At 37.4% G+C, this 14,201-nt stretch overlaps 1 protein-coding gene across 2 annotated transcripts; it reads right to left on the bottom strand.

Annotated features, from left to right (window-relative positions):
* Nucleotides 1–3,622: 3,622 nt before the first annotated feature.
* tekt2 (tektin 2 (testicular)) lies at nt 3,623–13,004 on the bottom strand. Of its 2 annotated transcripts, none has more exons than XM_026928335.3 (10): nt 12,645–13,004; nt 11,059–11,219; nt 10,860–10,985; nt 8,575–8,780; nt 8,281–8,424; nt 7,109–7,223; nt 6,841–6,948; nt 6,612–6,755; nt 6,452–6,531; nt 3,623–4,883 (listed from the first exon to the last, which is right to left on the bottom strand). In XM_026928335.3, the coding sequence occupies exons 1-10, from the start codon at nt 12,760–12,762 to the stop codon at nt 4,673–4,675; spliced, it is 1,413 nt and encodes a 470-aa protein (XP_026784136.3). In that variant the 5' UTR covers nt 12,763–13,004; the 3' UTR covers nt 3,623–4,672. The 2 variants fall into 2 exon arrangements, with proteins under 2 accessions (XP_026784136.3, XP_026784135.3); XM_026928334.3 differs by having other exon boundaries at nt 11,059–11,216; nt 12,645–13,001.
* Between the last annotated feature and the right edge of the window lie 1,197 nt (nt 13,005–14,201).

Here is a 14,201-nt window from a genome sequence, read left to right as displayed (position 1 = left end):
CGGGAAGGCCGCGTCAGCCCCCTTTAGTGAAATGATTCAGAATAATTGAGCTTTTCAGGATGCTGTGTCCATTCAGATATAGCTTGGTCTCTCTAAATGAAATGAAGGCTAAATCATAAAGCCATAAAACCAGCTGGATGATGGTAGTATCAGGGAGGTGGGAGCAAGACTCAAAATGCAGATGATGGTGGTTATTGCACAATAAGAACTAACTTTATGTCTTTATAGGAGAAGGAGAAAAGCACGTCAATTGGTAGGTTTAAACATTTTTATAAGTGCATGTGTGTAAATATGTGTGTGCATATATGTGAGTGTTGTGCGTTGTACTGTGTACACTCAGGAAAATCTATCTTCATCACTGATGTTTATACAGATTTGTAGCCAGATCTGATTTTGTAGGCTGAAGAGATGTGAGGTGTTAATATGTTAACATGGAAAATCATACACTCACTAAGACCGATGGAAACAAAGATTGCATGGTTTTAGCCCATGCTTCAGTCATGGCCTTTCTTTAGACACATTTTCCATACCTTAGCATCATTGCATCAGTTCCATGTTTTGTTCAGAATTTTTTAAATGTGTTTCCACACACACACACACACACACACACACACACAAACATTTAGTAAATCAGTGTCACAGTCTGGCTCTTGTCCACGCTCCTACTCCTAGCTTGGTCCCATCTCCTGTTACGTGCCCTACTTAGTAGTGTTTACCTTTCTGAAAAGTATTCCAGCTCCTACTACCCCTCGCCCCAAGTTTCTATCGTTCCCTACGTCTTCTTTTAGCCCATCTCTCAGTGTTTACTGTTTTAATATGCATGGGTTATCCTATTATTGCCTTGCTTATTTGTTTTTGGCCATCAGTGCTATAATGAAACTAGCTGTTTTTCGAAGCCTGCCTCCCTAAGAGTCAAGCTTGGATTAAAGATGAACAGGAATATCAGCATTCTCGTACAGTAATGTACGAGTATGTTGCTTGTGCATGAATGGATGAAAATTAAGTGAGTTGAAGAGTGAGTCAGTATTAATGTTGGGGTTTAGGTTAGGGTTACTCTTCTTTTCTTTGAAATACACTGGCAGTAATAAAGAGTGCAAAATGAACATACCAGTGCTCCATGGTTTTGAATACACCATATTTATCCTGAAGGAATTGGGAACTATTTTATAATAATTGTATAATTGTGTAGCAGTTGACTTAGTCAACACTGACAATCAGAGCAGTCTGGAGCTACAGGTGTGTCTTGCGAATTGGTCTACTTCGGTAGATAACTTGCTGACCGCGGTGAAAGCAGAAACCTAGAAACCTAGAAAAATTAACCGTAGGTTAGATGGTACAGTATTTCATAACTGTTTGAGCTGAAGGTGAAATGCCATAAACAATTTCTAAAAACCCTGCTGCTAGCATTTAAAGATGAAAATAAGTATGTCACAGTCAAGAATCCTGAGGCTGTCTAAGAACCAAGGATGTTAGGTACACTGTATGACCAAAGGTTTGTGGACACCTGACCAAAACACTCATATGTGCTTTCTGAACATCCCATTCCAGATTTAGTGAGATCAGGTACTGATGTTGGTGAGGAGGTCTGGGGTTCAGTCGGTGTTCCAGTTCATCCCAAAGGTGTTCAGTGGGGTTGAGGTCAGGGCTCTGTGCAGGACACTCGAGTTCTTCCACTCCAACCTTCACACACCATGTCTTCATGGAGCTCGCTTTGTGCACAGGGGCATTGTCATGCTGGAACAGGTTTGGGCGTCTTAGTTCCACTGAAGGGAAACTGTAATTTTACAGCATATAAAGACATTCTATACAACTGGGTGCTTCCAATTTTGTGGCAACAGTTTGGGGAACAACAACATATAAGTGTAATGGTCAGGTGTCCACATACTGTACTTTTGACCATATAGTATATTTATTCATTTATTATTTAATGTGGTTCTAGAAAGTAATAAACATATCTTGAAATAATTCTTACAGAATCTTCAATGAACAGTTTTTAATGTTCTCAATGTTCAAGAAAGCATATGAGCAGATCTTGATATATTTCCACCCTCTTTTTCAGATTAATGGTGTCTTAACCAACATCCCTGTAAGTCTCAATGACAGGGAAGTGATAGTCCAGCAGGAGGGCTATAATAATGTAATCATTACAAACTTTGTGTGCTTCCAACTTTGTGGCAACAGTTTGGGGAAGAACCACATATGAGTGTAATGGTCAGGTGTCCATATACTTTTGACCATATAGTGTATAGCCTGTTTTCTGTAAATTAATTATGTAACCCAAACAATTTACATACAATTGATCTCTAAACATCTCTAAATATACAGGAATTTTCCTGAGATGTCGCTTGATCATGAATGAGTTAGATGTCATCATTAATGGAGTATTGTGACAGCTTTGCTTCCCTTCAAGTGCCTTAATAGTCGATAAAAATAAAAACACAGAGACTGTTAGTATAAAAAAACTAGAATTATGCATTCATGTCAGATCAATTATGTAAACACATACCACGTTTACATGCTCAGGTATCTCGGGCAGGCTTTAGTAATATTTGCAAATTGTTCACTGTGTAACAGGCTGTGTAATCATCTTTCTTATTTCATTTCCCAGGAAAACAGAAAGGTCAAGAAAAACAGGCAAACTACTTTATCAGTGGGAATCCTTCCAGTTGTGTGTGAGTGTGTATGTGTCTGAGGTGTAGACTCTGATCGAAGTGAATATTCAGAATGCACAGACGTAAAACATTATTAGCATTATTATTATTATTATTATTTAGCATTATTATTATTATTATTTATCATGATTAACATTATTTAATTCTTCAAATAAATAATAGCATACCAGAGACATCTGTAGTTTCACTGCATAGAATTGGGTAAGCAAACACACACACACACACACACACACACACACACACGATATTTAAAGCGCATGGACATTATCTGGGTTTTTTGTTTCTTTGAGGTTATTGACTAATACACGACAAACGTGCTTTTATTCACTTTGGTAGTCTGTTTTCGCTGTTTTATTGATTTAGGGTTTTTTTTCCAGGCTATATTTGAAATAAGAATATTTGTTTTATTTTAGTCCTTTTCTTTTCACCGTCCCTTCCAGCACCTCCTAATTTAAGCATTTCAAAAATGCAACACAGTCGTCTGGCCATCACAATTTGGCCCTTGTCAAAGTCGCTCAGACCCCATACTTCCTTATTATAGCCCACATTTCCTGCTTCCAGCACATCAACTTCGAGAACTGACTGTTCACTTGCTGCCTAATATATCCCACCCCATGACATATATATATATATATATATATATATATATATATATACACAAAACTTGGCTAAATTTAAATTAAGAAATTTAATATAAATTTAATAAGAGCTCACAAAACTAGAAAACATTTACAGGAACCAGTTAAACACCAAAGTGAGCCCATGGTTTCTGAACTCTATTTGCCTATGCGTTCCCAGAACTTTAAACTGATTTCATTTTGAGCGTTGTGGATTGGTTGTTTTCAATATTCCTTGTTTTATGTTGCCTTTAAGGCCTAAGGATATTGTATTATGAAATATTTTAAAAGTTTGAGCATTTTGATAAATGTAGGTTAGATGCAGGACAAACAGGGAAAACTTTTTTTTTTTTTTTTCGTTAACAATATTGTAATGATGTCACAGTTCTGTTAAATATAACAATATATCAATATTGGCTAATATAACAACAGAAATGCCAAAGACAGACAACTAAAGGCTGAACACCAAGTACAGGCTGGAGAAGGAGATTATAGTCAGCGAAGAGGAAATATTGTGCTGCTAATGACTCAACATCAGTCTGGAATAGGGATGTAACCGAATCCATTTCAATTATTCGAAATGAACAGATAATGTGTTCTTAACAGATACAAATGCAATACGAACAGGAGGCACACTACTGCATCTGGTTGAGACTAGAGATATGCACCAAGGGTCTAGGAACGGAACAAAAAGTTACCCAAGCAGCTTTACTGTAGATAAGAAGCTCACGGGAATAAAGAAAGACCATGTTTATTACCGTGAATGTGAGTTGCTGTGTAATGCATTTACAAGGTTAATTCATTTAGCCTTAGTATCTGCCTGGTCAGGGTCGAGGTGGTTTAAATTAGAATGCTAAATTCAAATTAATTCCTATAAACAACAGGTACAAACAAAAATAAGAACTGCAAGAGCGGAATTAAAGAAATAGTCCTGTGCACAACTCTACTTGAGACCAAGTATGAATTTTCCAGTATAAACACTGCTTGGGAAATTGACTGGACTGGAAAACACTGCTGTGGCATAAATGGAAAAACACACTCCAGACTCCATGTTGTTATATGAAAATTGCCTATTTGTAAATTGCCCAGTGTTGTCTGTTTGGTATATTACATGTGCATTCTCCAAATCAAATTCCTCCTATGTCTAACATAAAACTGATTCTGATTCTCATAACATACTTGATGTCTTAAGTCTTCTGCATAACATTTCAAACAAAGTAGTGAAAAAGAAAAAAACGTATTGTGACAGCTATCACACAAACTCCAACCAGAGAAAACAGAACTAATAAATGCACTCCACACACAGCCAGGTCAGGAAAACAGAAGAGTTAGCTCCTATTGAGGTGACTGAGTAAATATCTGAGGAGGCATGGGACGGAGGTCTCAGGCCGAGTCTGTGTATTTCAGCTGGAGCTTGTGCATGCCACTGGAGTTGGTGAGAGGCAACGCGGCTGCGGGTTCGGATTCGCTGGGAGCTGAATTCAGGCGCTGGCGTGTCTGCATGCTCCGTTGCTCAAGAGACAGCGCTTCCTGTTTACGCGCAAGATCCTCAAGCATCCGAGCCTCATGTAGCTGCAGAGCCTGCAATGAGTCCCTGGTAAAGAGAGGAGAGACAGAAAAGATGCTTCATTTCCAAATTAAATAAGGTTTCTAAGACGTAGAAGGATGCAACCTTGTATTTTTAGATGCCTAATAATTGAAATGTTGAATACTTTCTGTTAGATACATGCAGGTTTAGCTAGAGTTTAGATGTGAATTTAGATTTCTAAATTAAATCTACAGGGTGGCCGAAAAGTCAGGAACCAGTAGGAGTTCTGATAAACCTTTTATTTTTAGATGCCTGAAAATTGAAATGCTTTTATAGATTTAGCTATTTTTTTCTCGTCTTTTTTATTTCTATTTTTTGTTATTAGCAAATATTTGGTTTATCTGAATGGCAAGTGGTGCTCAGCTCTGCTACTTTAATATATTGAATAATACAAATATAATATAATGAATAATAGCAATAATAATGTAATGATGTATATACTTTGTATACTGCTATATACAGAAATGTAAAATATGGAAATTTCAACATTTTAAAAATGTTTTTCTCCAGTTAAGGCTGTATTTCTATAGTTAATGCTGTGAACATATGAGCAAAATATGTTAATTTTGTTATGTTTGAAGGCTTTACTAGATCATGAATCTTTGCCAGAAATGAATAAGATAACCTGATGCTGAAACTGATAAAACTGACCCCAAAAACGTAGTTAAATTAAGTGCTTAAAATGAAATGAATACATTTTTAACTTTGAATCATATTTCCATGATGTGAGTGATAAGAACACCATATAATAACACATAAATGGAACTCTATGGTTTTCAAAATGGGCCTTAATGTGGAGGATTATCAAGCTGGATAAGAACAAATTATTCATAAAATGTTCACAGTTGCATTTACACAAGAAATGTGATATTCATGGCCAGTCCAGTTAGTTAAAAAAAAAAAAAAAAAGCCCTATAAAAAGGAGTTAGTTTGAGTCTGTGGCAGCTGTAGCACTGCAATGGATCAGTTGGCATTACTGAAAAATTTATCACAAGCTGCACTAGAGAGGCGTTCTTTCACCGATTAGATCAACTATGACCCTGCATTTACTTTTGCTCTCTGTGAACTGTGCCTTATATGGAGTTTTTTTTTTTTAGTTTTGAGTTTCAATTGAAAAAGAGATGTGCTGTGAACACACTTAATACTGTACAGATTATTGGTTTTTACCAACATACTGTACATACTGTATATGTGTATAAAGCAAATAAGCGTTACTGAAACGTTTATAAATCTGGTGGTAACTTTCAGTTCAGAAACTTTTACACTTCACTAAAACTTTACTAAAAGATGATAAATGTTGGCACCCATGAAAGAAAGAGTTCCCACACTTTCAATATCCAAATTTAACTGATAATTAGTAATATGTTATTTTCCACATTATATGTCTTTTTGTACATTTCTTAATTTCTAGATATGTTTAGAAATGTATAAAGAAACTACTGTCTCATGTAGCTTCATGTATTTGCCTATTAGACATTTGTGGCAACTTTGGCATACCTATTTGAACTAAACATTCAACAACTAATTATCAGTGAAATCAGAATTCATAGCAGATTTAGATAGAAGAGACTCACTGAGCCTGTGCCAGCTTCTGTTTCAGAGCCAAAATAGAAGAAGCAAGCTCTTTGGTCTCCTCCACCAGCCCGTACTGCACCTGGGAAGAGTGCGTTAGAGTGAAAGAGATCACTGCAAACATAAGACAAAATGGATGGAAAAAGAGACGTGAACATTTACCTCGTCTCTGCATAGGTCCACGCCGGGCCTCCTGGTCCTGTACTCCAAACGAGTGTGCACCAGTTTTAGTGGCGCCATCTTGGATTGCACGTCCCTCTCCAGTCTAAGGATGTCTTCCTTCAGCTCATTCATCTCATCCTGAGTCTGTCAGACAGGACAAATTGAACCTACTTGAATTAAATCTACCAGTAAGACAAGGGTGAGATGGAGGCTGATAAAGACACTTTACAGTTTTTATCTGCCACTGGAGCTCCTGCTGAGCCTGCTCCAGCTGATGAGTGCGCTTCCGGGAGGCGAATCGCGAGGCTATGCGCTGAGACTCTAATTCATTTTGCACCTGTGGAAAAGCAGATGTGGGGTTTAAACGAATAACTTCTAGCTCTCTTTGTCTTTTTCATTCTGCTAAGAAATTAGAAATAGGCTGGTAGATTTTGGACCCAACAAGAACTACGGTAATCTATATACAACACACCAAACTGTACATATCAGCTCCATACCTGTGCTATAGTAATACTGATATTCTCTCTCAGGTGCAGAGAGGCTTGCATTTCCTCCTTGGCTTGGGTTATATTGTGGTGGCTGAACTGTACCCATTGCTGAGGGGTTGTGGAGCTGCAACCATAAATTTAGAAGAAGCAAGCATGGCCACGCTAGTTACTAGATGAAACAAGAAGAGCCTACACCAGTGGGTTCGTTACATACAATAATCAGTGTTCCACTCCACTTAATAAAATGAATACATTAATAAACAAACAAACAAAAATCACAGAAACAGGGGAACTACTTGCCCTTACATAAGAACTAAAAAAGAAAGTAAATGCAAACAAATGATCACCTTTGAAAATTATTCTTATTATTACTTTAAATTGTTCAGCAGCTACTCGGTTGTTTCCTTTGACCATTTTCACGTTCTCTGGGGTACAAATGTAATGTTTAGACACGTAATATCCCGTTTTCAACCGAAGAGCTCTGCAACTATCATTCAAAATATGTTGCAGTGAAGACAAAATCAAACTTTCTGGCCGTGAACAGCAAACTGCAAAGATACACCCATACTCACTGTACAAAATAGTGGTGGATCACTGGCATTTTATCAGCATTGGCATTTATTAACATACACACATTAGAAAATCAGAAATCAGAAGAAAATCAGCATCACCGAAACGTTCATGGAGGAATTTTTAGTTTGATTGCGGCCTACAAAATCATTTACATACACGTTTACTAAATGGTTAATAAATGAGAACCATTGTTTGCAATCACCATCTTAGTCGAAAACCAAGGAAGTCCATGTGCACAAACCTAAGAACATAATAGATTGTGAAATATACTGCATGGAGGATTTCACAAAACTGAGAAAAGTATGAAAAATAAATTTCGTTTGCATATTGCAGTTATTTGTGGAGTGTTACCCATTCTACACATGGTGACCTACAACCTCAATGAGTGTTAGTCATCCACTGGGATTTTGAATCTCCTACCGCTCAGTGGACTTTATCAAGCTTCTTTAAGACTATAACACAAATCTAGTTACTTTAAATTACTGCTCATAGACAACACTGTATAGTATTAAAATATATCATTATTGAGATTGTGCAATATGTCAAATGTTTTCTGTAGTAATGGGATCATTTAATGGGGGTTTGGGGGCAGTAAAAGCACAGCTCACCCAGGAGGAATTCTGGTGGGATTGGGCTTCAGGGAGATCTCAGGCGACATGACAGAGAGCGACAGGCAGGACATGTCTACATCCAAAGCCTCCATCTTGTGCTGGAGGTCAAGAGTCAGTTGATGACGGGCATCCTGCAGCAAACTGAATACATCATTAGGGACGTTTAGGGACTTTACAATTCTGTGTGTGTGTGCGTGTGTGCGTGTGTGTGTGTGTGTGTGTGCGTGTGTGTGTGCATGTTCTTTTATATTTCTCATTTTGTTCTATCTTTCCCCATTCTCCATTTCTCACCAAAGGTGTTTAAAGGCTTGTTCGATACACTGCTGCAGGACCTGTTGTGCCTTATCGATCACCTCCACCTCCTTCTTTAGCTCTGCTTCCACTGGGTCACTAACCAGCTCATTTCCCCGACGACCTTCCCTCAAGGTCAAACACTCATTAGTGACCTCTAGGGGCAACACCGTGGCTGCGAGAGCACGCTCTGCCGCTTCCTTTGTCTAAAACACAGACATTAGACAACTTTTATAGAAAACATTTAAGCAGGTAAAGTCATTTTGAATAACTAGCTGGAGTAAGTCAAGGTGACCAAACTTTTAGTATTATCTTGAAGCTGATTCACTTAAATGAATGGAAATATAAATGATGCTCCTTATTTAAGTCCCAAAACAAGTCAGTACAGCAACTGTGAAACGTTCTTGTCAGTAATATGTCTGGTGTTTCTCATGTTTTTTCCTTAAATGTAAAAGCATCAACCCAGGCACAAATGTTGATCACTGAAGCTTTACTTTTTTAATTTTACACAACAACTAAAGCAGTTATGAATGCTGATGTCATATATATCCTTATTTTACAGTACAATTAAGATAAGATAAGATAAGATAAGATAAGATAAGATAAGATAAGATAAGATAAGATAACCCTGTCCTGCATACCATTGCCCTCAGGCCACAAATTATTTATTGGGCCCTGAGACCCCCACTCTTTTTTTTTTCATGAGTTTGGCTGATCACATGTCAACAAACTATCCAATCACCTGCAACATATGGTACGATGCAACACTTGGAGGAGGGGCTTCTTTTCAGGAAGAGGAACTGCCATGGTGCATGATGTGGACCAAAGCCAAATCATTATTTTGAAAAATACAAAGGAAAAAATGTGAAAAAAAAGAGTACTTGTGCATGAATGCCTCTGTGACAGGTTTTAATGCAATGTTTTTGAATTTTAAGAAAAATGGTCATTTCTAATTGTTGCCCTGGGGAAACATTATGCAGTTATGGTTTATCTTTATGGACAATTAAATGAGCTGTGGCAGAAAATGTTTTCATGTGTAATGATTTACCCAGGCTTAATTCTTCTCAGCGACAAGCTATATTCAATAACCACTCACAGGAGACACAGGAGACACAGGAGATGGACACAGATACTTTTTATGGAAAGGGAAAGCCTAGGGCTGTTAGGGAAATTCCGGGAGAGCGTGAGGACAGTGCGCTTGAGGGAAATGACTCAGAGGAAGAATGGGCACCTGGTACAGGTTTGAATCACAGTCATTTTTTAGGTTAAATAGCCTTTTTTACAGTCGGAGCATGTTAGCTGACAGATTTCACTACATCCAGGCTATAAAATGCCATTATATAATGTGCTATAATAGTCAGTTATAATGCTGAGTTATATTTTTGTCCAAAATCGTCTCTTCTCTGTATAATTTTTCAATCAAACATATGTTGCACCTTATCTTTTAAGGCGCTGAATCATAAGATGATGAGAGCACGGAGGAAACTGGAGAGGAAATGTACCGTACAGAGAAAACAAACAGACTTCCAAATGAATAGTTGTTGGAAAGAAGAACAGTGATTTCTTCCAAGAGAGCCAAATAGGTTTTAAAAAGGAGATTAATTACCAGGATGTTTAAGATTTTGGAGTTCTGACCTGGTGTTTCAGTAAACATCTATTTTTAAGTTTCAGTGTATCACTTTTTTTGAACAATCACAAAACATATTGATACAATTTTTAATTAGAAACATTGTTAAACAGTTCTGTTAAGCTTCTGTTTGAGTATTTTTGTGTAGAAAAATGAAATGTTTTGGCAATAAACCATTTATGTAATTTGATTTTATTAATGTTTCATGAAAAATGATGTGATTTCATACCATAATTGCATAGCGTTTGCTCTGAGGCAACGAAAAACTATTTTGGGATGGGGAGGGGATGGGGGGGGGTCTAACTGGAAAAAAAAAATTAAATCATTAAAATTTTAAATCATTTAAATTTGAAAGAATCAAATATTTTTGGGGGCTTAGAATAAAAATTAATGCAGTACAGGGATAAGCTAAGCTAAGCTAAGCTAAGATAAGCTAAACTAAGATAAGATAAGATAAGATAAGATAAGATAAGATAAGATAAGATAAATTTGAACCAGCTGCTCAAGACAATAAAAAAAAGAGGAAAAGATAACAATGAATAGATTTGTTAAGATAATATAGATATAAACACTTACTGCTAATAAAATAAAAATAGAAACAGGCTTTAAAACTGTAAACTGCTGATATAACCACAAGCAGCGTAATTACTCTACTCACTAGCGTGAGCGCGTCCATTTCTGCATCCAGTTCCTCTGCACAGGCTTCCAGGCTCTTCTTCCAAAGTGTGATGTCACTGATTCTGTCACCCAGCCGACGGTTGCTGTCATATTCATCCCACATTGTCTGAGAGACAGAAGAACCTCATAAACCTGCATTTTTATTTAACAGTCTTTGGATTTAACATTTTTTAGACTACCTTATTGGCGGTGTCATTGCACAGAGCCCTGCCCTCCAGCCGTATCCCGTGTGATAGGTGTCTCTGATGCTCAGCAGTGACTGAGATCTCATTATTGCTGCTCGTCCAGTCAGACACGGTGCAGCGGAGGCCCGGCTTAATGCTCAGGGTGGCCATGTCTACTGACACAACAAAAATAACAGGACAGCTATTAAAATCAGGAGCAATCAATAATTTTATATATATATATATATATATATATATATATATATATGTATGTATGTAAGGATCATGAACTATCTAAAGAGTGTCATTTAATCTGAAGGCTTCTGGATAACCTCTGATCTAACTGATTTATCTCATTTCATATACATGTGTGGAATAATGTTGTACAGCATTTTTAAGCAAATTATACATACAGTACTGTGCAAACCAAACGTTTTTAATACAAAGTTTCAAACTTAGATGTTTGAAAATATATGACTTCTGCATTATTGAGTTCCAAACATTACCTTTTCCAACAAAAAAGTAAGAATAATAATAATAATTAAATGTTACAGAAAAATGTTTGTGCATTGGGGAAAGGAGGCAACATATTACATAACAACCATTTTTTCAGACAAAAAAAATTTTTTAATGTTACAGAAAAATGTTGGTATGTCAGTAAAAGAAAGTAATGTATTACATAACAGAGCACTTTTCAGACAAAAAAAAACACATAATGAAGGCTGTCAGGTTTCAAAGAAAGAAAGAAAGAAAGAAAGAAAGAAGCATGATAGTTAGAGTCTTCAGAAGAAGAAGGAGAACTCAAGAGGCTCAGAAAAACATCCCAGCCATCTTCTTTATAAGCGTTTGCAGATGTATTTTTTAAAAAAGCGAAGACTTGCCACAACAAACACTGGCATGGCGTTTAGTGTAGTACTGTTTACTTCTAGTAAAGATCGCTTTAATGCAGAAATGATTCAATTTATTATTTTTAAAGGCATCTTTGCTTTACAGCATTTCTTTAAACAGGCCTAAGACCTTTGCACGGTACAGCATTGTAATTCCTGAAAGGATAACAGGCAGTAATCTGTTTATTCACACAGAGCAGAGAGTTTCGTTCATGTCTGCAGTAATAAAGCACAACTAATTCAGATTTTTATTTTATTTTATTTTAATGCAACCCAAATTGCATGCTTCTAAAATTATGAAAATAATTCAAAGCATCAAATCTGCATATGTAGGGTAGATAGATGTATTTCTAGGCTTTAAGCTACAGAAATAAAGGTACTAAACTGTACTTTTCCTTTTACCATCAAGTTTTGTGCCTTTAGTATGTCTCTTTTACCTGGGGATGTGCATGTAGTGTAGCTGTAATTAGGTTTTAGTGCACAGCTACACAGATGAGTGGTCCTTAAGGTCCAATTATGGAGCTTCAGTTGTTTTTAAAGCTGAAAGCTCCATACTGAAGGTACAGAAGAAGCAGTTTTGATGATATAACTCAAGAGACAAAGGAAAAGCAGCTACAGTTTGCTATCTTCTGAGTGGATTATACTCAAACCACTATCCAGCTACCTTTCTTTCACTCTACAGGTCGTTTTTAGGTTCATTTCCTTCTTACTTACCCGAATTTTCTGCCCCACACACACGCTTTTCTCGGAGTGTTTTTAATACTAAACACAACCCGCGTCCTGTCTCCAGGTAACCAAGAGACGCACGTGCAACTGAACCCCAGGGTGCCATGGCAACGCTGCGGTGTGATGTTTCAGCTCCAGAATAAAGGGGGTTTAATAACAATGCGCATCTGTAATGAAGAATCTGTAATGCAAGCTATTTTTTTTACACATATGACGGATTATTTGTAATTTTGCTCGTTGCACACGATACTGGTTTAAGTAGAATGATAAATTCAATTCAAACAATGGACAATGTCACCAAGCAGCTTTACAGAAATAAATAGATTCAGATTAAATTAAATCAAAATCAATTGTAGATATGTGAATTTATCCCTAATGAGCAAGGAAAAACTCCCTGAGACGACATGAGGAGGAAACCTTGAGAGGAACCCGTCCTCATCTGGGTGACACCGGGATAGTGCGATTAGAAATAATTCCCCTCTATAACTGTGTACTACATGGACAAATAGTGCAATTGTGCAACCAGTAAATTCATCACAGCTTTCACATGAAGTCTGGTTTGTTGAACCTATCCACTGTCCACTGATGGAGACCTGAGTACAAAGCTGCTCGAGGCATCCGCAGCCCCAAAGCCACCACAGATATCACAGTCCCAAGCCATCGCAGTACGAGTCCCCATATGCCATCATACCGTCATAGTACAACTATCCCCAAGCCATCTCTACGGCCCCCAAGTGGCACCATCCCCAGCAATCCCAATGATCTTCAGGCTGTCCATGTGGGGCCACCTCCAGCAGCAGCAGCGAGCGATCTCAACCGATGAGAACTCCAACCAGAAGTAGTGCATCAGGATGGACCAGGCAGGTCCAGAGAGCAGAAGGGGTCAGGATCACTGGTATCTCACGAGTAGCATGTGTAGCTCGACAAAGACCGATAGAGAGAGAGAGAGAGAGAGAGAGAGAGAGAGAGAGAGAGAGGGAGAGATTGTTTGGTAAGCTTTTGCCCCGTAATGGTTAAGGACAATGTACTTTGCGTGCAGAGTGCAAGCAGGGACTCCGGCAAGACTAGCCATGGCAGCATAACTAAAAGGGAGAGCCAGAAGGTAACACAGACACATTCATAATAACAGACATAAATAACACATTCATGCCATCACTACACAAATGCAGTTTCACTGTACACATCATATACTGATTTTATTTAGTAGCCTGTATTTTCTTTTCCCTCCTGAAATGAACTGCTGCATGGCAACACTACTCCCTAAGCTATACAAAGCCTTAAACGTAGCTTCATTGTACTGTAGTACAGGTAGAATAGACTAAGAAATTAAATAACGTAACTAATGACAGCACTTGTGCCCTTAATTATAATAATTATATTATGTGTGTATTGCAGGTATAAGGTATTAATAGCTGTGCATTAAATGTAATCATGCTGTATCAATATTAAATTATAATTTTAGTTCATGCATAAACACTTGTTACAGATATACTGTAGGGCAAAATGTTTTGTGGATGCCTGACCATCACGCATATACAATGTCTC

This window comes from Pangasianodon hypophthalmus, chromosome 29 (genome assembly GCF_027358585.1).
Source record: "Pangasianodon hypophthalmus isolate fPanHyp1 chromosome 29, fPanHyp1.pri, whole genome shotgun sequence".
Taxonomy (NCBI): domain Eukaryota; kingdom Metazoa; phylum Chordata; class Actinopteri; order Siluriformes; family Pangasiidae; genus Pangasianodon; species Pangasianodon hypophthalmus.
The sequence above is the reverse complement of the archived record's forward strand: the minus strand, read 5'-3'. Positions and strand labels throughout refer to the sequence as shown.

Coding starts and splice junctions, on each gene's coding strand:
- tekt2 (XM_026928335.3), bottom strand. CDS start 12,762: ATGGCACCCTGGGGTTCAGTTGCACGTGCGTCTCTTGGTTACCTGGAG. Junction 6,949..7,108: donor TCAGTATTACTATAGCACAG/GTATGGAGCTGA, acceptor GCTTTTCCACAG/GTGCAAAATGAATTAGAGTC. Junction 6,532..6,611: donor TGGACCTATGCAGAGACGAG/GTAAATGTTCAC, acceptor CACTCTTCCCAG/GTGCAGTACGGGCTGGTGGA.